Source organism: Mirounga angustirostris, unplaced genomic scaffold, assembly GCF_029215605.1.
Source record: "Mirounga angustirostris isolate CCGP_5_RB_7025 unplaced genomic scaffold, mMirAng1.0.hap1 SCAF_13, whole genome shotgun sequence".
NCBI classification, from domain to species: domain Eukaryota; kingdom Metazoa; phylum Chordata; class Mammalia; order Carnivora; family Phocidae; genus Mirounga; species Mirounga angustirostris.
Window position 1 is genome coordinate 96206857 of NW_026991721.1, and position 23074 is coordinate 96229930.

General features: G+C 47.9%; 1 protein-coding gene across 1 annotated transcript in view; it reads left to right on the forward strand.

Annotated features, from left to right (window-relative positions):
- The window catches only part of DSCAML1 (DS cell adhesion molecule like 1), a 320533-nt gene that overhangs the window by 256589 nt on the left and 40870 nt on the right, over positions 1-23074 (forward strand). The window contains exons 10-12 of the mRNA XM_045892888.2: positions 6152-6351; positions 6988-7084; positions 7724-7852. Coding sequence (XP_045748844.2) covers positions 6152-6351; positions 6988-7084; positions 7724-7852 — 426 coding nt within the window. The remainder of the gene's footprint in view (positions 1-6151; positions 6352-6987; positions 7085-7723; positions 7853-23074) is intronic.

The window sequence follows — 23074 nt, forward strand, 5'->3', positions numbered from 1 at the left end:
GCCAAGAGGCAAAGCATCCAGCTTATTGCCTGCTCCATCATGGGCATCACAGGCCCAGGGAGGCCGTGGAGTTTAGTCAAGAAACACGTTCAGGACCGCTGGGAATATGAACAGGACCCTACTTCACATGAGTTAATTCCGTTAAAGTCCTAGAATACTGTCAGCACGTGGTGCATGGTACGTTCAAAGTAAAAGGTCATCATAAAAGTGTGTGTGTGTGTGTTTGGAGAGAGGGTGCTGTGGGTAGATGTGCCTTAGACAATCATGTCAGGTTATTGACATGCAACTGACAGTTGCATCATGTTATGTGTATGTGACACCGTGTGTGAGTCTGTGGTCAAGACATCAGAGCACAGGCAGTTATGGTGACTGTGTTTGTGACTTTGGGGTGTATTTTTATCACTGCTTTTCATGTGTGTATCTTTGCTCCCGTAGGTAGGTGACTAAACATGAACATCTCTAGGGAATTCTTGGGGAGTCTGCCTGCAACCCAGAAAGCCCTCTGGGGCACAGCTGAGCCTCGGTGCTATGAGGGTTCAGGTTCAATTATGTTTGTGACTGTGATTCAGTGGAGCACAGAGACCTTATGATCCAGAGCAAGAAGCAAAGGGGAGGCAGAGGGAAGAGGAGAGCAGGTGGGGTGGGGCAGCGGCCACCCTGGACCCCCCTCTGGGGGACTGTCTTGTTAAGCCCATCTGTACAGCAGCCGAGAGGGCTGGGGCCCCCAGTTTGTGGGCATAGGAGGGCACTGGGGCTCGTGGAGGCCGGGGACAGGTCAGGGGAAGGGGCACAGGGGTAGAGTTCTCGGTTCTCATATTGGCAGGGAGACTGGGTAGGGCAGAGAGAAGAGAGGAGGCAGGTTCTCTCCTTCTTGCCTAGGGCAGAGGGCTCAAGACTCCTAAAAGCGAGGGGAAGAGTATGCTGAGCCAGATTCCCAGACCATCTTTCCCTCTCTCCAGAGACCCAGACACCCCCAAGGACAAGGTCCCCCAATCCTGCTGGGATCTCTTCTGCAGTGCCCGAGATTGCCCTCCTGAGTGGAGGAACTCACTGCCTCCCAATGCAGCCCTCTCCCTAAACAGCAAAAACTACCACCAAATTCCTTCTTGGGCCAAAGAGGAGGTCTGTCCTCCCTTTATCAAAGAACTCTTGTGTCTTGTCCCTATCTTACTCCCTGCAAGTTACAGATGCCTGGTTTTCGGCCACTCTTCAAATGGCACGGTTTGAAATGTGTCCATCTTCCTGGTCACACTCCAGCTTGTTAATGTCCTCCATCAAGTGGAGTGCCCAGAACCAGCCCTCGTGAGTCATCTGGAGCTTACGCTTACAATGCTAAAGAGCTGGGGACTCGTTCTCCCAGCCTTGCCTTAGCTTCCTCCTCCGGGGTGGCAGCTCTGTGTGGTAAGCACTGCCCTCTGCCATCTAACCGCCTCTCAGACGCCCTGCTGTTTACTAGCAGTAGGACCTGTGAGCGGATCGCTTCCCTGTGTGCCCTCAGTTTCTTCATTTGTAAAACGAAGGGTGCGGGTAGATGCTCCATACCGTGCCATTCAACAGAAACAAAATGCGAGCCACACCAATAATCTGGGTAATTTGAACGCTTCTCATTGTCGCATGTTTAAAAAGTAAAAAGAAACAGCTGAGATTCATTGTAATAGTAAACAGTTGACCTTGAACAACACAGGGGGGAGGGGTGCCACCCCCCAAAGCAGTAAAAAATCCAAATGTAAGTTTTGACTCCCCCAAAACCTAACAACTAATAGCCTACTGTTGACCAGAACACTTACTGATAACATTAACAGTCGATTAACACCTATTTTGTATGTTGTATGTATTCTCTACTGTAGTCTTATAGTAAAGTCAGCTAAAGAAAAGCACATGTTCTTAGGGAAATCATAACGAAGAGAAAATACATTTACAGCGCCATATACTGTACTTATTTTTTTAAATCCGCATATAAGTGAACCCATGCAGTTCAAATCCATGTTATTCAAGGGTCAACCATATTTTATTTAACTCAATGTATCTAAAATATTAACATGTAACCAATGCAAAATTATTAATGATACATTTTACCTTATTGTTTTCTTCCTATGTGTTTGAAGTCCAGTGTGCGTCTGCCGTCTTACAGCACATCTCAGTCCTGCAGAGGCTACGTTTCAAGCGCCCAGTAGCCCATGTGGCTCATAACTGCCATATTGAACATTATCTGGGCTCTCCAACTCTAGGGCTCTGGGATTCTGTGGAATAGCCTGGCAGGTCACATCTTAAGGAGGGCATGTGCTTATCTGGTGCTTTTTGTGGACCAGGAGCAGGGCAGGAGAGCCCTCAGGTCCCTATTTGCCCCCATAGCGACTCTGTGGGTGGAGGTATCCTGTCTTCATATCACAGGTGATGAGCCTGAGGCTCACAGAAGTTGACTGGAGTGTGTTGAAGCCTACATAGCTGGTGAAGACACAAGTAGAACCCACGCCTGCCTGGCCCCCAATCCCTTCAAGCTGGTGAGAAGCCACAGAAGCAGGCTCCTCTTCTTAGATGGGCTCCCCTGAACATGCTCTGAGCTTTGAGGCTATGAGGACAGCATTGGGTTGTGTTGCATGATGCTCATTGCAATAACAGTGGGGGAGGGAACCCACCCCAGGCCCCAAGTGTGGTTGTTACTCAGAGCTGAAGGACAAAGTGGGATCTCTGGAGGCCCCATTGTCTCTGGTTGCCCCCATGTCTGTCTCTTTAAACAAAGGTGATTGGGAAGATTCCCTGGGTGGGACTGACATGTATAGATGCACAGGTTGTGCACTGCTCAAAGGTGCATAGCCTAAGGGGCAAGTGGAGTCTGAAACCCAGTTCCTGCTCCACTGGCCAAACTATGGCTCTTGGCACCAGGATGCATCCAGCCAAATGGGTGCCTTTATCATTCACACTCGTGCCCTGGACGGGCTACTGCAACTCTGCCTAGAGCAAAACAGGGATGTGCTGCAAATTTCTTGTTCTGGTGCAGAGCCTTGAAGTCCTCCTTCCAGAGAAAGACTTTTCCTTTCCCCCTACTTCTCAGGCCTCTGACCTCTGCTGACACTTGATGCTGCTCCCACCCCCACACGTGCATGCATGCGCGCCTGCACGCGCGCGCACACACACACACACACACACACACTCTTCTGCATGGACATCCCCCAGCTCCTCCGTGGTTTCAGCAGCATCTCAGAAACAGAACTCCTCTTCCCCAGGAAGGCCTCAGGGCTTGGCCCACCCAGGGGTCCCCAGCCCCCATCTCTGACCATTCACAGCCCACCCCCCCCCCCCCCGTGCCCCTGCCCCCACACCCCTGCATTTCAGTCCTCCAGAACAAATGGAGGCATCTGCAATGCAAAGCCCGACTTGTTGATGTAAAATCTTACTCTATATTCTACCCAGGTTTATAGGAGTGAATTATGCAAATCTTTGATGGAAAATATTCCTCCACACATCCTTGAGAGTGTAAAACCTTAGTCAATAATTCATACTTGGATGTCTCTGACTGCAGGCTTTTTCTTCATTATAACTTGCACCTCGTTATTTGTCTTTCGCGTTTTATTGTATGTCCTGGTGTAATGCTGTGCATTATAAAATTTATCTGCTTCATTATTTGACAAGCTGGGGCGAGGATTGGCTGAGAGGCTGGCGCAGGGGCCGGGGGCCAGGGCTGCCCTCGGTGTCGAGTCCCATATGACAGCAGGCAGAGGCGGTGGCTGGCTGCACGGTGTGATTTCAGGGGCACCAGCACCACCCTTCATCCCCCACACTTGCTCCAGATGTCTCCTCGCCCAGCGATGGGTGTCTCAGGACACATCGTTTTGGCTGCATGGCTTCCTTTGTCCTTAGGAGTCAGGTGACCCAGGAGAGTTTGCTGGGAAGAACTTTGTCCGAGTAGGTCCTCAAAGCTGGAAGGGAGAGAGATCCTGAGAACGCTGGGAGGAAAAGAAAGGGTCGGCCACTGAAGCAGGGTAGGGACACGGTGCCCCAGAGGGGAGCCGGGGGCTGGCTGGACAGAGGAGCTGGGGAGCTCTCTTGCACAACTGCCCAAGCAGGCCAGTGATGGGGTCTGTGAGGTGCTCCTCTGCAGAACTCAGTGTGAGGAGGGGTCCTCTCCCACCACGGGTGGGGGCGGGAAGGTGGAATGGGGTCTGATTCTTTTTTTTTTTTTTTTAAGATTTTATTTATTTATTTGAGACAGAGAGAATGAGAGAGAGAAAGCACATGAGAGGGGGGAGGGTCAGAGGGAGAAGCAGACTCCCTGCCGAGCAGGGAGCCCGATGCGGGACTCGATCCCGGGACTCCAGGATCATGACCTGAGCCGAAGGCAGTCGCTTAACCAACTGAGCCACCCAGGCGCCCAGAATGGGGTCTGATTCTTACAGTCTCACAGTCAAGCACTGCCCAGCCCAATGTGTGGGCTCCGGGATGGCTAATGGGCACGCTGGGTGGGGTAAGAGCCCCTGGGGACCTGTACTCTGAGAGGCAGCTTTTCCCAGGAAGGTAGCGAGGAAAAAGCCAGGACAAGGACAGTCTTCCAGCTGCATCAGACCCCTCACCTTTCCGAGGTCTGCCTCTGCTCGAGCAGGTCCCACTGGCTAGGGTACCCTTTCCTCCCCATCGACACCCCGCTGTGTCTGTGTGCATTTCCCCAGCCTAGTACTTACCATTCTGTGCTGGAATTGCTAGTCTTGTTGTCTGTTCTCACTGCCACCGTGAAACTCCTTGAGATCCGATGTGTCCTATTCATTTAGATCCCAACACAAGACCTGGCACATAATAGGTGCCCCAAAAATGCTTGTAAAATGGCTGGATGGTGCCTTCCCAGACAGCCCTCAGTCACAGGTAATTTCTTCTAATACCCCTGTGCAGTGCTCTTCACATCTTCCTCATCTCCGTGTTGCTTATGCAGCTGTCTTGCTCCCCCCCCTTCTCCCACTCCTCCCCCTCCTCCCAGGCAAGGACCCCGTCTCACATCATGGTGCTGCCCCCAAGCCTGGCGCGGTGCCATGTATTGGCATAGACACTCGATGCATATTTGTTGAATTGGATGGAGGAGAATGGGGGTGGGATTTCACTGGCAGCCAAGATCATCTTTCCCTCTGCTACTCTCCTTCTGCTGCTGCTGCTGCAAGGTGCTCAGGCCCAGAAGAGGGTCAAGATCTAGAAGCTTCTTTCCAGGGCAGTGGGAGGGGTGTCCTGATGGCCAGCTGGGGCCCTGGTTGTTTCATGATGATTTTCCCAGGTCAGTGGTAGAGGTGGCGGTGGGGAGGGCCACAGACCGGTTAGCACTGCCGGGGGGACTTCAATCGTGGAGATGCTCGCCACGCTTTTCTGTTGCATTTTGTTTGGAAGAACAGGGGAGTTTCTCAGCAGTTTGAGAGGAGCAAACCAGCTGAGCCAGAGCCATGGAGAGAGCCTGAGCCATGAACACAAAGCAGAGGCCCCAGTGCTTTAGAGCAGGGCTCCTAACCCGGGGTCCAGAGACCACCCCCCCAAGAAAGTCCATGAACCTGATTCAAGGAGTCCATGAATTGGGGTCAGAAAAGAGGGCACACCTTTTCTTCCACTAACTTATAACTGAAATGTAGTATTTCCTTCCATTTCGAATATAAACAACAAAGCCCGGCGGCAGCAGGACCTGGGGCTCTCGCCCGGAGAAATCCACAGATGTTTTCACACCGCAGTTCCTGCACGTGTCTCCACATAGCACTCATGCTCAGCACTAGATCGTATTTGATAAAGAGTAATAAGAAACATATTGATATATGATATACTATATGAAAAGTTTGCTTTTGAAGGTCTTTAATATTTGTATAACCGTACTTCAATATATCTGGTTTCCTTTGTAAATCTATGTATATTGTGCATTTTAAAGCATTCTGGAGAGGGGTCCATGGAATATGAGAATCCCTGGAGAAGAGAGAGGCCACTCCAGTCATGGGTGGGGAGGGGGAAAGGGAGACAGGCCAGTGGGGTTTCTTACAGCACCGCCCCACAACTTTTATTGGACCCTGTCCCTGGGGCTGAGGCGCTCTGCGGGGAGGGGCAACGGAGGGGGGGCTCTGCGCAGGGCACACGCCCCTCCCCCAGCCTGGCCCCCCCTCTTACTGGGACCTCCTGCCCCTCCTCCCCTCCCCAGTCCCAGCCATGATCACCTCCCACCCCAACACCACCATCGCCATCAAGGGTCACGCGAAGGAGCTCAACTGCACAGCGCGGGGTGAGCGGCCCATCATCATCCGCTGGGAGAAGGGGGACACGGTTATCGACCCCGACCGAGTCATGCGGTACGCCATCACCACCAAGGACAACGGCGACGAGGTTGTCTCCACGTTGAAGGTGAGTGACCATGCCCCAGTCTCAGGGGGACCCCAAATTTCAGAAAGTGGGGATCCCACAGTTTTACATCCGTATCTAATGGAGGTAAATGGGGATCTGGGAGCCCCTCCCCCAACCCCCAAAAGCACCTTCCCTTTCCTGCCTATTCAGGAACCTCTGCCTTAGAACCTCACTATGTCTCTTTCCTGACAACCCCACAGCCATTAAATGTGTGGAACCCTCAGCCCTTCTCCCTTTTCTGGAATCCCTGGTCTCCATCCTCCCTCCTGGACCCCTCAGCTCCTCCCTCCCTCTGGGACTCCTCAGTTCCTCCCCTTGTCATGAGACCCTCAGCCATTCCCTCCCTTCTGAGACCCCTCAGCCCCCTTTCCCCTCTCTCCTGGGACCCCTCAGCTCCTTTCTTTCTTCTTCCTGGACCCCCTCAGCCCCTTCATGCCTGGACTCTTCCAACCTCCATCCTTGGAACTTTCTGGGATGAGGAGCCCTTGACAAAGCCCCTTATGGGTCCCCCTCCCAGAAGAAGTGGCCTTGCTTATCCCCACAAGAGTGGGCCTGCTTCAGCAGACAAGTTCTAAAACACTCTCCCCATTTCCTCCCTCTCTCCCCATCCTCCTGCCCCTGCTGGCCACCTCCTAGCTCAAGCCAGCTGACCGTGGGGACTCTGTGTTCTTCAGCTGCCATGCCATCAACTCATATGGGGAGGACCGGGGCTTGATCCAACTCACTGTGCAAGGTACCCTCACCTGCCCCACCATTCCTTACCCCTTCCCCAGGGAGCCAGGTCCCCACTGCTAACTCCACCTCAAGAACAGGGGCATCACCCAAGCCGTGGTGGAGGATGATGGGAAATGGCCTTTGGGAAGAGCCTTCATCCACTCTCCCTTCTGGCCAGAGTGGGGCAATAAGGGCCCTTCCAGGCACATTTCAGACAACAAGGTTTACAATGGCCACCATTGCTGTAGAACACATTGCTGCTTCCAGAAGTGGAGGTATCTGGGTTTGTGGGCCCAGATGCTGGAGGAGATGAGAGAAGGGAAAGTCGAGCTGGGAAAATCTGGGAGCTCTTCATGGAGGACAAGCAGCCTCTCAGGTCAGAGGAAATCCCTCAAGAGGACCTGTCCTCCCCCAGGCCAAGGAAGAGAGGGTAACAAAGCAGGAGACCAAGCTTGGCCCCCTTCTGGCTCTGAGCCCTGCTGCTGGGCCTCCCAGTCCCACCTTGCCCAGACCCCAAGGTTCAGAACTCTTGGGTAGACCACAGTTGCCACCAACCCCCAGGGATATAGCAGAACCCTGGTCTTCTCTGGAGATGGGCAGGGGGCCAAGCTCTCTGCTGCCGTCCTCACTTCTGCTCCTTCCATCTGCCACTCCCCAGAGCCCCCTGACCCCCCAGAGCTGGAGATCCGGGAGGTGAAGGCCCGGAGCATGAACCTGCGCTGGACCCAGCGATTCGACGGGAACAGCATCATCACAGGCTTCGACATTGAATACAAGAACAAATCAGGTAGGGTGAAGGCTCAGGCCCCCACAGCCCTTGTGCCCATGCCCTGCCTGTGCCCTTCCAGCAGGACAGTCCCTGAGCCTCTGAGCTGCCCATCTAAGGCAAACACGCCAGCACCCACCAGTGTATGAGCCCCTGTGACTTCCTAAGGGAGGGACTCTGGTTGGGCTAAGAATTCTGTGAGAGGGGCAGATGGAACCCCAATTGATGGGGAGAGAGCGCCAGTCCCTTCTTTCCAGGATTGTCCCTGGACCAAGCTCCACAAGGTGGTCTGACTTAAAGCATTGGAAAGGCCCAGAGCTAAGGGGCTATGGGCTGTGTCTGTGGAGTCAGAGACATCATGGGTTTGGCTAGGTCATCTGGGCACTCCTGGTTTGGGATGATGGGGATGCTTGGGGGTCAGAGAGCTGGTCCTTGCTGGTCTCTGGGGGATGGAAAAGCCCAGATCTAAGTTTTGTCCTCCCGGTAGCCCTTCAGAGCCCTCCCCTGGGACCCTCGCTAGCTCCCCTGAGGCTGCCTGCCACTGTGAGGCCCTGTGGAACAGAGTTAATGACAGGCCCCCAGGTCTCCAGGGAAATGGGGGCCCCATTGTCAAGTGGCAGGAATGGCAAGGAGGGGGCCTCAGAGCGGACAAGAGGCCCGGAGTGGACCAAGCCACAAAAGAGCTGCAGGGGCTCGTGTTTGTTATCTGTGTGACTCTCTGGAAGGTATGTGAAGAATGGGCCATGAGGGGTCCCGAGAGGGCACCTAGGGGGCCCCGACAACATACAAGTGAGGGGAAACCCTACTCCTCCTTCTGGGTGCTTTTGTACCTTTCAAATTCACATAAGCCTATATAAGCTTTTCAAAACAACTTAAAAATCAAATGCCAAAAAGGGGTCTGGAGCACTCAGCCCTCCCCAGCCCCCCTTCTGCCACCAACTCCAGCTCATTTTCCAGGTCTTGGGGTAGATCCAAGGTTCTGTTTCCCCCAAGGCCTTCCAGACCCTTCCTTTGGTCCTCAGCACAGCACGTGGTCAGTGGCTGGCTAGGTGTCCTCCCCTCTGGAGGGACAAAGTCCCGGTCCCTGCCATCTTCCCAGCACCTGGCACATGGCCCACCATGTGGTAGGCACTCAGCAGAGCGCTGCTGAATGAGTCAGACACAGCAAAGCAAACCTCTGAGTTGCATATTCACCTCTTGAGAAGCAGCTCTGTCCAGGACACTGGGGTCAGTCACCTCTGGTACACGGTTCTACAGGGTTCTACAAGGTTCTACATCTCTGAAACAGGCTTCTACAGCTGCCCTCAGAAGCTTACAGTCTGGCTGCGGAGAAAGTCAGGCGGCAGCCAGCCACCCAGGAGTCCACCCTGAGTGCAGGAAGAAGGTGGTGAGAGGAGAGGCCACCACTCACAGGGGCATCGGGGAAGCGTCTCTCCTGTCCCTGTAGATGCTGCACTGAGAGCTAGGACTTGAGGACTGAGAGGTGATGGGCCTGGATTCAAGGAAAGGGGAAGGGCAGAGCCCAAGTGGGGCACAGAGGGCTCTCAGATATAGTTCTTGGGCAATCGGACTAAATGTGTTCTGGGGCCAGGTTGGGAGGGGGCCTCTGGGCTGAGTTTTACTTTGTTGGGGAAGATCACTGAGAGCCACTGACAGTGTCTGAGCTCCCAGAGAGAGATTTGGGTACCATGGCATACTGGAAAGATTCATCTGGCGTCCGTGGGAGAATGAGAAGCCTCTGGGAGCAAGGAGACTGTTGCAGGGCTGCAGTGGGGAGAGAGGTGAGGAGCAGCGGGGCCTCAGCAGAGACACAGGGCCTAAAGGGAGAGGAGGCTGACTGTGTCCATCTCATGCCTCAAGACTTCCTGAGGCTGGCCTGGAACCAGACAGGAAGGGACAGGTCTGCAGGCCCACGTCCCCATGTGGCGGTGCACGCTCCAGCTCCCCGTCAGCTTGCCATGGCCGGCAGGCTCTGCTCCTCGTTGTCGGAGGTGGGAGTGGGCGCCTGGGCGGTCACTCGCACTCCTGCCCCCCGGCTCCTTGTAACTGCCTCCCTGCCCTCCTCCCCCATGCTGCCCCAAGCCCGCTCGCCCCCACGGACCACGCTCTAAGGTGTGCAGACCTTTCCTGGGGCACCACAGAGCTGGGCGAAGCTGAGAACCTCCCACATCTGGAGAGCAGGGCCAGAGAGGCGGGCAGAAAAGGCGCTGTTTTCGGGGCACACCCATGTCTTCCCCAACCCCCTTGGGCTCTCCTGTAAGATGAGCAACTGCCATACCCTACCCCAGAGCTGGAGGTCCTAGGACGGGTGGGCAGAGTGGAGGGAGGGGTAACGAAGACGCTCCCTTTAATGAGGGCTTTGCACCTGTGAAAAAAATCAATCGTGGGATCAAGAGCATGGGGCAGCTGCCTGGTCCTTTGCCCTACCTTTGCGTCGAACTGCTCCAGACTATCCCACCCCGGTGGGCACCTGTCCCCTATCCCGGTGGGCGTTCCTGCAAGGTGGGAATGGTAGTGCCTGCCTTGCGGGATTGTTTTGAGGATGAAAGAAAGCATCCAGCACAGGGCTACGGTAAACCTTTCATAAAAGTGAGTTCCTCCCTCCTTTCTAACTCACATACCTCATGTGGCAATCTCTAGCCCTGTGGGGCTTGCAGGCTGAAATAGACGTCTGTCAGTCAGCAACATGGACTGAGTGCCAGTAAGTTTTTGCAAAATCATGCAGTGGCCATGTGGTAGGGGAAGAAAAAGAAATAAGAGGCAGAGTGATGCTCTTGGAGCTTACAGTGCAGTCGGAGTGAGAACATGCCCTGTGTACCCACGCACACACACGCACGTGCACGCGCACACACATGCCTTCAGAACCATTATAAAGCACTATCCAATCACATGTAACATACCACAAACTATATTACATGATAACTGAAAAAGGTATCCTAGGGAACAGATGGGTGACTCAAAGGAAGGAGGGGGCTGGGCGCGTGCGTGAATGTGTGTGTGTGTGTGTAAATAGATCTTCCACACATGGAATAGTGGAACAAGAACAATTCTCAAAGCAGAAGACTTGGGTTGACCAAGTGTCGGAGCTTTGTGATCTTTAGCAAGCTACTTTGGACATCTCTTTATCTATCAAATGGGGCCAATAGCAGGTCATTCTCAGGGTGGTTGTAAGGATTAAGAGAGTGTGAGGACTTACGTGGAAGTGCTTAGCACAGAGCCTGGCACATCCTAACTCTCCATGTGTGTCCACTCCGTGCCTCTGTTCTCCCTCTCTCTCTCTTCCTCCTGCCCTGGACCACACCCATGCTGGGTCCGGACCAGCTGCTCCTGACCCCCTTCTTTGCCACAGTTTTGTCTTTGCCACATTTTCTGCCATGTTGCTCATTGTGCTAATTTTCCGAGGGAAATTACCAAGTCTGCCCTTTCTAAACCATCCCGCTCACGCTGACTTCTCCTGGCCCCAGGCAGCAGAGTAATAATACATGAATGCTGAATGATAAATAGCACCGTCCACACAAATCTATCAGATGGCGCGGTGCAGTTTTAAAAATGCAGACACTACATTTCGCTTCTGTTCCCCAAGCAAGGAGCAGGGATGGGTTCATTGAGGATGGCCCTCCAAGCCCAGAAGGCAGCTTCATGGTGCGAGCTGCCGGCCACCATGGGGTGAGCCTGCCCGGTGCGCTCTGTCATTCTGTGTGTGCTGGAGCGTGGCTGTTGGAGGGACTGGTGTTGGGATGTTGTGAGCTGTCATTGTGACCCAGGGAACCTCCTCTCTGTGCTGCAGAAAGATTGCCATGGGGGGTGGGAGGGGGCGCTTAGGGCCGTGATGCAAGGAGGAAGTCAGAGATGCAGAATAGATTTGTTTCCCAGGCGCAGACAACTAAACGCTCCAGATGTGGCTTTTGTCCAAGCTGCTCCCCCTCTACAGCAAATGTATCTCCTAAAAAACCAGAGGCTCCAGGTCCCCTCCTGGCAAGCAGCCCACAGAGTAGAAGGCACTGACATCTCCCCAGCCACTTCCTTATTTTTTTAAGAAGAATATTTTGCATCAGAAACCCTTTGATGAAGAAAGGGAAAGAGAACCCTTAATGAAATATGTTAATCTGGGTAAGCCGGGTTCATATGAAAAGGAATATTAAAAGAGACAATATTCGCCAAAGCCAGCTCAGTACTCTGAGAGAGCTGAAAAAGAAAGAGAAGAAAATAGGGCCCCTAATTTAAGCTATTCAGGGTCAGAGAGATGGCAGTGATCAAGTCTGGAAAATCAGCTAGAGGCCTTCAGATTTGACTCTGATGCATTAGCCTGGGAGGGCTGTGGGGAGAGAGTTTTTGTGCCAACATCAAAGATAATTTGGGAATGCAAGGTCAAATCCACCTGCAAACGATTGGTTTTTACAAGAGAAAAGGGGGCCACCCTCCTGTGATTGGCGGCTGAGTGTGGAAAGGAAAGGAAAGGCAAGGTAAGGGTATTTATTGTGACTACAAAATGCAGAGGAACTCCAAGTCCAAAGTAAAGGACAAAAAGGGGCTCTGATCTAACACCAACAGTGGGTTGTAAATGCCCAGCACATGCCAAGTGAGGGAGACAGGCAAAGATTTAGACATGGCTCCTGCCTTCAGGGAGCTTAGCATCTCCTTGGGTAGTTGCTGCTGAAACAACAAGCCCCAGACAATAAAGAGGGCTGTAAATGCTGTAGGAGTTCAGAGGAAAAGAGTGGTAAAAGATAAAGCCAGAAAGTTATACACAAGCCAGATGTTGCAGGGCCTGGGGTTATGTAAAGAAATTTCGTTGTTATCCCAAGAGCTAGGAAAAACTGTTGAAGAGTTTTATGCAAGGGGATGGCAGTATCAGATTTGTGTTAGAGGAGACCACTCTCAATGCCAAAATAGTGTTTGGCCTGTAAGAAGTGCTTGATCATATTTGTGGGATGAATGACAGCTGCAGCATGGAGAACAGATGGAAGGGGCACAGAGTGGGTTCTGGGAGGCTAGCTAGTTAGGATGTTACTTTCCTGGTCCAAGTGAGAGATGACAGTGGCTTGGCCTGGGGCAGGGATAGAGATGGAGAGAAATGGAGAAATTCAAAAGATACATGGAACACAAAAGCTATAAGACTTGATAGAGAGAAGAGTCAAGAATAACACTTAGCATACCATGGTCCCATTTCCTGAGATAGGGACCCCGGGAAGGCAGTGGGTTTATAGGATGTATGGTCAAGACTTCTGTCTTGGACATGTTGACTGTGGACGTCTTTGAAACATCCAAGAGATGTCAAGGAAACAGTTGGCTATAAAAATCTTGAGTTCAAAGGAGACATCCAGCTGGACACAAATCTTTGAGTTAATCTGTGTATAGATGGAAATAGAAGCCAAGTGTGGGGAAAGTCTATGAAGTGAGAGAAGGAGAACCTAAGATGGAGCCTGGAAGAACTCCATCTAACCATTAATGGTAGGGTAGGGAAGATGCATCTGCAAAGAAGAGAGAGAAAAAATAGTCCAAAACATAAGAGAAAAACCAGAGAGTGTTTTATCAGGGAAGCCAAGGAAAGAGTGTTTCAAGAGGAAGGGAGAGGTTCAAGTGTTGAACACGTGAGAGGCCAAGTGAGAAATTAGTCTTGGTGACATGGGGTCACCTATACCATTGAGATACAGTGCTGACATCATGAGGGGGTGTGAGGAGTAAATGGTGAATGTTTACATTGTTCAGACCACACCTGGTGCATCATAGATGCTTGGTAAATATTAGCACTTCTGAAACGATCGGAGAGATAATTCTTGGCAGACTCTCACCCCCAGGATACTACACAGACAGCAGATTGAAACATACCCCAGTCTTCCTGTGAAAAAGGCCTACTTACTTGTCCTGGAACTTCAACCTGAGGGGCAGCCTTCAGGTCACATCTAGAGACTACTGAAATGTTCTAAAGGAATGTGGCCTGGGGGAATGCCACCTTTGTGCTTTCCCTTGGCCTCACTACAGCTCACTAGTACATCCCAGAAAGGAGCTCATACACTTGTCTGAGCCTTGATTTTTTGCAACTGTTGTCAAGTGGACACCTCCAGATGACCTGGTCTGGAGGTCAGCAGGGTTTGTGATTGTGGTCCCATAGAACTGTATGTATTTGTATACTTTAAAAGCTGCTGTCTGAGAGTCTGGCTTCCAATCAGCCTGAAAGTCAGCAGGTGCTAAGATCCCTCCCTCTGGAACACTGAAGGTCTTGGCACACCCTCAATAACTGGGACCTATCAAGAATAAACTTTGCTTAGACAATCACAAAGGTTCAAGAGACAACAACCAAGGGCTAGGGCAAGGTGAAACAATCTGGTTCATCTCCTACATAAGACCACTCCTTCAAGACAGGAAGAGGTGGCCATTTTACCTAATACATAGGAAAAAACACAGAGAGTCAAGCAAAATGAAGAAACAGATATGTTCCAAATGAAAGAACCCACACACACACAAAAAAATCCCAGAAAAAAAAAAACTTAATGAAATGGAGGTAAATAACTTACCTGATAAAGAGTTCAAAATCATGGTCATAAAGATGCTCATAGAACTTAGGAGAAGAATGGATGAACGCAGTGAGGGCTTCAACAAAGAGACAGAAAATATTTTAAAAGTACCAAACAGAAGTCACAGAGCTGAAGAACACACTAGAGGGATTCAGCAGGAGACTAGACAATGCAGAAGAAAGGATCACTGACCTGGAAGACAGGGCAGTGTAACTCTCCCAAACAGAGCAGCAAAAAGATAAGAGAATTTGTAAACGTTAAGATAACTTAAAGGACCTATGGAACAGTAGCAAGCAGAGTAACACTCACATTACAGGGCTCCTCAAGAAGAAATAAATGGGCAGAAAACTTAATTGAAGTAATAATGGCTGAAAACTTCCCTAACCTGGGTAGGGAAACAGACATCCAGATCCAGGCAGCCCAGAAAGTTCCAGATAAGATAAACCCAAAGAGACCCACAACAAGACACATTGTAATTAAAATGTCAAAAATTAAAGATAAAGGGAAAAATCTTTAAAGCAGCAAGAGAAAAGCAATGTGTTATATACAAGGGAAACCCCATAAAACTATCAGCAGATTCCTCAGAAACTTTGTGGGCCGAAAGAGAGCAGCATGGTGTAGTCAAAGTGCCAAAGGGGAAAAAAAATTCCAACCAAGAATACTCTGCCTGGCAAGGTTATCATTCAGAATTGAAGGAGAGACAAAGAGTTACCCAGACAAGCAAAAGCTAAATGAGTTCATCACTACCAAACTGGTCTTATAACAAATGTTAAAGGGACTTCTTCAAGCTGAAGAGAAAGGGTGCTAATTAATAACAGGAGAACATATGAAAGTGAAAATCTCACTGGTAAAGGTAAACATATAGTAAATGTAGTGGATTAATCACTTATAAAGCTAGTATGAAGGCTAAAAGAGAAGTCGTAAAAATATCTATAACTACAATAATTAGTTAAGGGATACACAAAATAAAATGCAAGAGATCATGAGAAAAGAATTTAAGCACACCACTAAAGAAAGTCATCAAACCACAAGTGAAGAGAGCAAAAGAAGGAATAGAGAGAAACTACAGAACAGGTGGAAAACAATTAACAAGTGGCAATAAGTACATGTTTATCAATAATTATAGGCATACCTGGGAGATATTGCTGGTTCAGATCACCAAGATAAAGCAGTGCATATAAAAGTTATGCATATACTATACTGTAGTCTTTTAAGTGTGCAAGAGCATTGTATTTTTAAAAACAATTATTATAAAAAAAAAGTGCTAGCCATTATTTGAGTTTTCAGCAAGTCATAATCTTTTTGCTGGTGGAGGGTCCTGCCTTGGTGTCAACGGCTGCTGACTCATCAGCGTGGAGGTTGCTGAAGGCTGGGGCGGCTGGGGCAAGTTCTTAAAATAAGACAACAATGAAGTCTGCCACTTCAATGGGCTCTTCCTTTCACAAACCATTTCTCTGTAGCACGCGATGCTGTTTGATAGCATTTTACCCACAGTAGAACTTCTTTCAGAATTGGAGTCCATCCTCTCAAACCTGCCACTGCTTTATCAGCTATGTTTATGTAATATTCTAAATCTTTTGTTGTCACTTCAACAATCTCCACAGAATCTTCCCCAGGAGTAGATTCTATCTCAAGAAACCAGTTTCTTTGCTCATCTGTAAGAAGCAACTCTTCATCTATTCAAGTTTTATCATGAGACTGTAGCAGTTCAGTCCCATCTTCAGGCTCCACTTCTGATTCTAGTTCTCTTGCTGTTTCTATCACATCTGCAGGTACTTCCTCCACTGAAGTCTTGAATCCCTCAAAGTCTACATATGGGTTGCAATCAAATTCTTCCCAACTCCTGTTAATGTTGGTATTTTCACCTCTTCCCATGAATCATCAATGTTCTTACTGGCTTCTAGAATGGTGAATTCTTTCTGGAAGATTTTCTATTTACTGTACTCAGATCCATCAAAGGAATCACTATCTATGGCATCTATAGCCTTGTGAAATATATGTCTTAAAATAACAAGACTCGAAAGTCGAAATAACTCCTTGATCCACGGGCTGCAGAATGGATGTTGTGTTAGCAGGCATGAAAACTACATTCATTGTACATCTCCGTCAGATCTCTTGTCAGGTGCATTGTCAATGAACAGTAATATTTTGAAAGAAATCTTTTTTCTGAGCAGTAAGTCTCAACAGTGGGCTTAAAATATTCAGCAAACCCTGTTATAAACAGATATGCCAGCATCCAGGCTTTGTTGTTGCATTTATAGAGCACAGAAAGAGTAGATTTAGCATAATTTTTTTTTTTAAGTAGGCTCCACACCCAGCATGGAGCCCAATATGGGGCTTGAATTCACAACCCTGAGATCAAGACCTGAGCTGAGACCAAGAGTTGGACACTTAACCAACTCAGCCACCCAGTCACCCCTAGCATAATTCTTAAGGGCCCTAGGATTGGGGGATGTTAAATGAGCAGTGACTTCAACTTAAAGTCACCAGGTTCATTAAGCCCCTAACCAGAGAGTCAGCCTGTCCTTTGAAGCTTTGAACCTGGGCATTGACTTCCCCTCTCTCACTATGAAAGTCCTAGATGGCATCTTCCAATAGATCACTGTTTCATCTACACTGAAATATGTGTCATCTAGTGGAGCCACCTTCACTGACTATCTGAGCTAGATCTTCTGGAGAACTTGCTGTAGCTTCTACATCAGCCCTTGCACTCTTATAGAGATTACTTCTTTCCTTAAACCTCATGAACCAACCTCTACAAGCTTGAGATTTTTCTTCTGCAGCTTCCCCACCTCCCTCAGCCTTCAAAGAATTGAATAAACAAGAAATACCAAGTGTTGGCAAAGATGTGAAGAAAAAGGGAACCTGTTGGTGAGACTATAAATTGCTGCAGCCACTATGGAAAACAGTATGGAGGTTTCTCAAAAATTTGAAAGTAGAATTATTATATGATTCAGCAATTCCACTTCTAGGCATTTATCTAAGAAAGCAAAAATACTGATTTGAAAATATTTATGCACCCCTATATTCATTGCAGCATTATTTACAATAGCCAAGAGATGGAAGAAACCTAAGTCCATTGATAAATGAATGGATAAAGAAGATGTGGGACACACACACCCACACACACATGCACACACACAATGGAATATTACTCAGCCATAAAAAGAGTGAAATCTTGCCATTTGCAACAACATGGGTGGACCTGGAGGCTATTATGCTAAGTGAAATAGGTCAGACAGAAAAAAGACAAATACCATATGATTTCACTTGAAAACAAAACAAGCACATAATAAACCTCATAGATGCAGGGAACTGACTGGTGGTTACCAGAGGGGAAGGGTTCTGAGGATGGATGAAATGCGGGAAGGACATCAGGGGGTATATATTTCCAGTCATAAAATAAATAAGTCATGGGGATGTAATGTACAGCATGGTGACTATAGACAATCATATTGTATCGCATGTTTAAAAGTTGCTTAGAGACTAAATGTTGAGGGTTCTCATCATACGCAGAAAATTTGGGGGCACCTGGGTGGCTCAGTCAGTTGAGCATCTGACTCTTGATCTCACAGCTGTGAGTTCGAGCCCCAAGTTGGGCCCATGCTGGGTGTGGAGCCTACATTAAAAAAAGAAAGAAAGAAAGAAAAGAAAAGAAAGGAAGAAAAGGAAAAAACTTTGTAACTCTCTATGGTGACAGTAGCTAACTTAAAGTAGTGATCACTGCACAATGTCACAATGTATGTAAATATCAAATCGTTATGCCATACACCTGAAATTAATATATTATATGTCAATTATACATTAATAAAAGAAAGAATTCTATGAGGTGAATAGATATACGAAACTCTATTACTGTTGAGGAACTGGTGCATATAGACTTGGAACTTTTTTTTTTAAAGATTTTATTTAATTATTTGAGAGAGAGAGAGCATGAGCAGGGGGAAGGGCAGAGGCAGAGAGGGAGAAGCAGACTCCCTAATGAGCATGGAGCCCAACACAGGGCTTAATCCCAGGACCCTGAGACTTGAAATTCCCAAGTTAGTTCCTACAAAGAACAAGGAAATTTCAAAGTGGAACAGAGGAAGATTCGATTTTCTCATTCTAAGGAGGTGCATTGTGACATAATGAAATCCCTGAGTCTGAACCTTGGAGGGTCCTATCTGAAGCCTCCATAGGATTGGAAGTGACTCAGGAGAAGACGCATGATACCTGTCTCCAGTGTTCTTGGGATTTCTAAACCAAATCCCACTATCTCAACCACTTCCCTCTCCAGTTCTTACATGGAGGCAACGCAGAACTCTAAAAATGGCTTAGCATGGAATCCCTAGGAAGCATGCACAGATTTTCCCAGGCCCCCACGAGCGACAGAACAGCAGCCAGATCATGCCAGCCCTCATAGTCCAAGGGGTTTTGGGGCCTCAGTGTGAATGTGGCGGAAGACCACTGAGCAGAAGGAGATGCCCGGAGGTTTCTAAGAGACAATAAAAGTTGGGCAGATGTCCCTCTGTGACGGCAACAGAAAACGTAGGTGTCTTAAAAATCATTTCCATTAAAGCAGACCTTCCCAAACCATATTTTAAGGTCTGGCTTCCTCTGTGACCCTTGGCCCCACTCCCACCCAGCTGGGTGTGTGGCCCCTATCTCCTTTCTCCTCACATTCCAGGGCTCCTTCTTTTGCTCCAGAAAGGGAACCAGGTTTGGCTTACACATAGCAAAGCCTGTTTCTTAAAAAAAGGAACATGAGTTTGGCTGGAGATTTCCCAATCTCCAATCCAGTGTTGTGCTCAGGTGAGAAGAGAGGACATTGTAGGATATTAGAATATTCTAGGATATGATTTCCCAAAACACTGTTTTCTGATGGCACCTTTACTGTTGCTAGGACATTAAACATTTCAGATCCTGAGTTCCACTTCTAAGTATTACTGGGTCAGAAATAAGGCGTGGAAACTGGACGTTAAGATGGGGGCAACAATATGTTATGCCACTGAATTTATAGAATTACGACTAATCTTGAGTAAAGGATGTAGGTTACCTCAGGAAAGATGAAGCTTAAAGTTATGATGAAGGATCACAAAGTCTTCCTTTTCTATACCAACAAACTCCCAGTATGTCCTTGAAAGCGGGTATCTGAAACTCTGTCATAGGATGCTGAAGCTCCCAGGAGACATGCCACAAACAATGGGGCCAAACCCCCGGAGAGTTGACTGGGCATTCCTAGGGGACGTTTTCCTCACCCACAGAGGCCAGGCTCCTGTAAGTTCTCCAACATGACATCCTTGTACACTCCCCGCTCTTTATGAGACACCTCTTCGGCCACATCCCTTGAATGGCAGCCGTCCCTGGATCTCAAAACAAGTCACCAGGTGGCCATAGACAGAGCTCATCATTTGACCCAAGATGAAACCAGAGACTTACGAGAACTCGTTGGGACTTAGGAGAATGTCCTAAATTATCCAATAAGATCATTTTTTACACAGTAATATTCTCTAACTCTGAGGAAAGAAGATGACACATTGTCCACAAAAACCACTGTGGAGACTATATTTTTCTGGAAGATAAATTTAAAAATTAAGGCCCCAACACAGGCAAACACATTTCTGAATATTATATTTATATCCTATAGGATAAATGGTGTGTATTTCTGGGATGGGAAAGTTATGGTGAGTTAGAGGTGTACTCAAATTTTAATGCATAGGGAACACACTGGAAACCTTGGAAACATCCAGATTCTATCTAGCTCAGGAGTTCTGGGGTGGGACCTGAGTTTCCACATTTTTAACCAGCTCATTTTTAACCAGTGATGCCAATATCTCTGGTCCAATGGAAAGGTTATATGGAATTTACAGGCCTAATAGGATCGTGAACATAGCAGCAACAAACCTTTTTGAAAATCTACTATACACCACATATCTTTCTACCAGTGTTTTATATATTAATGCATGAACCACATAAATAATCTGAGAATAATAATATTACCTTTCCTCTTTTATGAGAATATTTTGTCAAATATCCAGTAAATGGGAAAGCCCGGGTTTTACTCCAATGTATCTTAACTAGAATTTATCTAAAAAGAACACAGACCAATACACAGAGACAGCCCTAATGAATGTCTGTAGCAGTTTCTGTTAACTGAGAAGAATAATAGAAACATGTTAAGAAGGTAACAAGAAAGAATGAATCAAATAATGTTAACATTTTATGCACATAGACATATATAAAAATAGGAACTATGTACACACTAAAAGTGATAAAGAAGAAAATTTTCCTGTCCATGAAATCAAGATTATTTTCAATTGTGTAAATCTTATAAATCTATTTTTGGATTATATTCTTTGTGTTTTGCACACACACTAGGGAGATGAACACCTTGAGATAAAATACATTAGAGCAGTTTTTCGGAGTCTTCTATTTCTTTGAAAATTTATATCGTGTGCTGAGTGATATTTTAGAAACTTAACACACTTGACATACATTAATAATGCGATTCTTGTAGACTTTTTTTTGAAAATACAAAGAAGTAATAAAGAAGAGTATGTCTGTGACATGAGTGTGGAATATAATGGACTGGCCCAAGGCCTGATGGACTAAAATCCCAACTGCAAAAGCCGGCATCTCCACGTAAACAAAAGTGACAGACTTCATTTTGCAAAGCAAAGAGAAACTGAGAATGTGATGGTTTATTCGCATCTCTCAGTGAAGCCCTCCAAGACCCTCGTTAATGACAGAGGGGGAAATAGTAACTTTATAGTAAGTGGAGGAAGCTGACAAGAGCACCTAAGCTAAGTGATCGAGGTCAACATCCACTGTAATGTTTTTTGTTTTTGTTTTGTTTTTTTTTTTTAATTTGAGAGAGAGAGAATGAGAGAGATCACATGAGAGTAGGGAGGGTAGGGTGAGAGGGAGAAGTAGACTCCCCGCCGAGCAGGGAGCCCGATGTGGGACTCGATCCAGGGACTCCAGGATCATGATCTGAGCCGAAGGCAGTCGCTCAACCAACTGAGCCACCCAGGCGCCCAACATCCACTGTAATGGGACAAATCGGTACCAGGTGACTCAAGCACACAGAGGGATACGTTATCACTGCTGTGATGCTGGTAAAAAGAAATGAGGAAGTAATAATCTGAACCTATTGTGAAGAAAATGTCAGTTTTATGTAAATTTCAACCCACAACACCTCCCATGGTCTGTAACTCTGATCATGCATTTAAATACTCGTAAGACTTTCTTACCAATATGGAGAGCAGGTCTCTTTTAATGAAATGTATATATATTGGTGCATCTTTTCCTTAGCCCCTCTGTGTTCGGGCACATCATGTGGGCCTCCTCCCTCTGCCTGCCCTCATCAAAAATGAACTCACTGACTCGTGATTATTGTCCCTCTCCTATAAACATGGGCAAATCAAGTATGATGTGTGTGTGAGCTTGCACCCGCTCCCGGGAGGCCACAGAGAGAAATGAACGCCCGCCACCATGTTGCTAGTCCATTCCCTCCCAAACCGAAGAGGTACCCACAGCAGGTAGGAGCACATATTTGCAACTCTCCCAGCCACAGAGTGACTCTCTGGGTGGCTGGGATGTTTTAAAAGACAAGGAGAAAATAATGTGTTTCTGAGCATCCGCAGCCTGGCATTTGTGACTTTGGCTCATAAAACCAAAGAATTAAATGCAAAACTGCAGATGGGGAGCTGGGCCAGTGCCCTTCACAGATGCCGAGCCTATGCAGCTAAAAGTGGTGTTTTGAAAACCATCAAGACCTCAATTAACCAGAATCTGAAGGCATGGTATAGTCTCTTCTGGTGAACTGATTTATCAGGTTTAAGCCTTTTTTTAAAAAGGCAAAGAAGTCTTCCTAACAGTCTTTCTAGAATATGCTTGCCTCCTCTCCTGTTCTGGGGGTTAAACAGCAGTGAATGCAATTTAATCTTTTCTACTGAGAATTTTCAGGATCCTCTACTGTGGATTTAAAAGGCATGGAAAATTAGACTGAATAGTGACATCAGGACATGCCCCGAGAAGATTTTTAAGCCCTACTATCAGCTTTTTTTCTCGTGCTTTGCCTTTTTTTCTTTTCAAAGTGAAGTGCCAATAAAGTAATCTAGTTATGAATTCTGGGTTTGGAAGATCCTAGCTCAGACATTGCTGTAACTGCAAGCCCTTCCCATTTTTCTTGGGAATCCCCCAGTAGGTGCACAGCAAAAAATATAGTGAATGAATGACTGGATTCCTCTGGAGAGGAAGAATGTTTAATGTCACAGTATTCCTGAGTGGCATTTATCTGGTATTTTTCACTTTCTACAATTTTGTTAAACAGCCCTGGAATGGGCTGCCAGTCCCCTTGGGTGAATCAGGAGCATGCTCATCTCTCTGTTGGCTCCTGACCCTAAAGACTCAGCATTCTCCTGCCGGTGAGAGGAAGAGGGTAGGGTTTGCGCTGGGGACTCTGGCACTCGGTCTGTCCCCTCGAAGACCAAGTAGCACTCAAGACCACCACCACACAAGTGAACAAGGAAAAGAGCTATGGAGGCATGTACAGAAGGAAAAAGGGGGAGAAGACTTGGCTTCACCCTTGGCACTGGGTAGATAGGGATCTCATGGCTACAACAGGTCACTGATGTGGTGTGGGAGGCCAGGAAGAAGGGCACTGGCTAATCACACCCTTAGGGCTAGCAAGCAAATGGGGATCTTGGAAGGGGCCTTGGGAAACATATCGTCTGACCCCCATCTG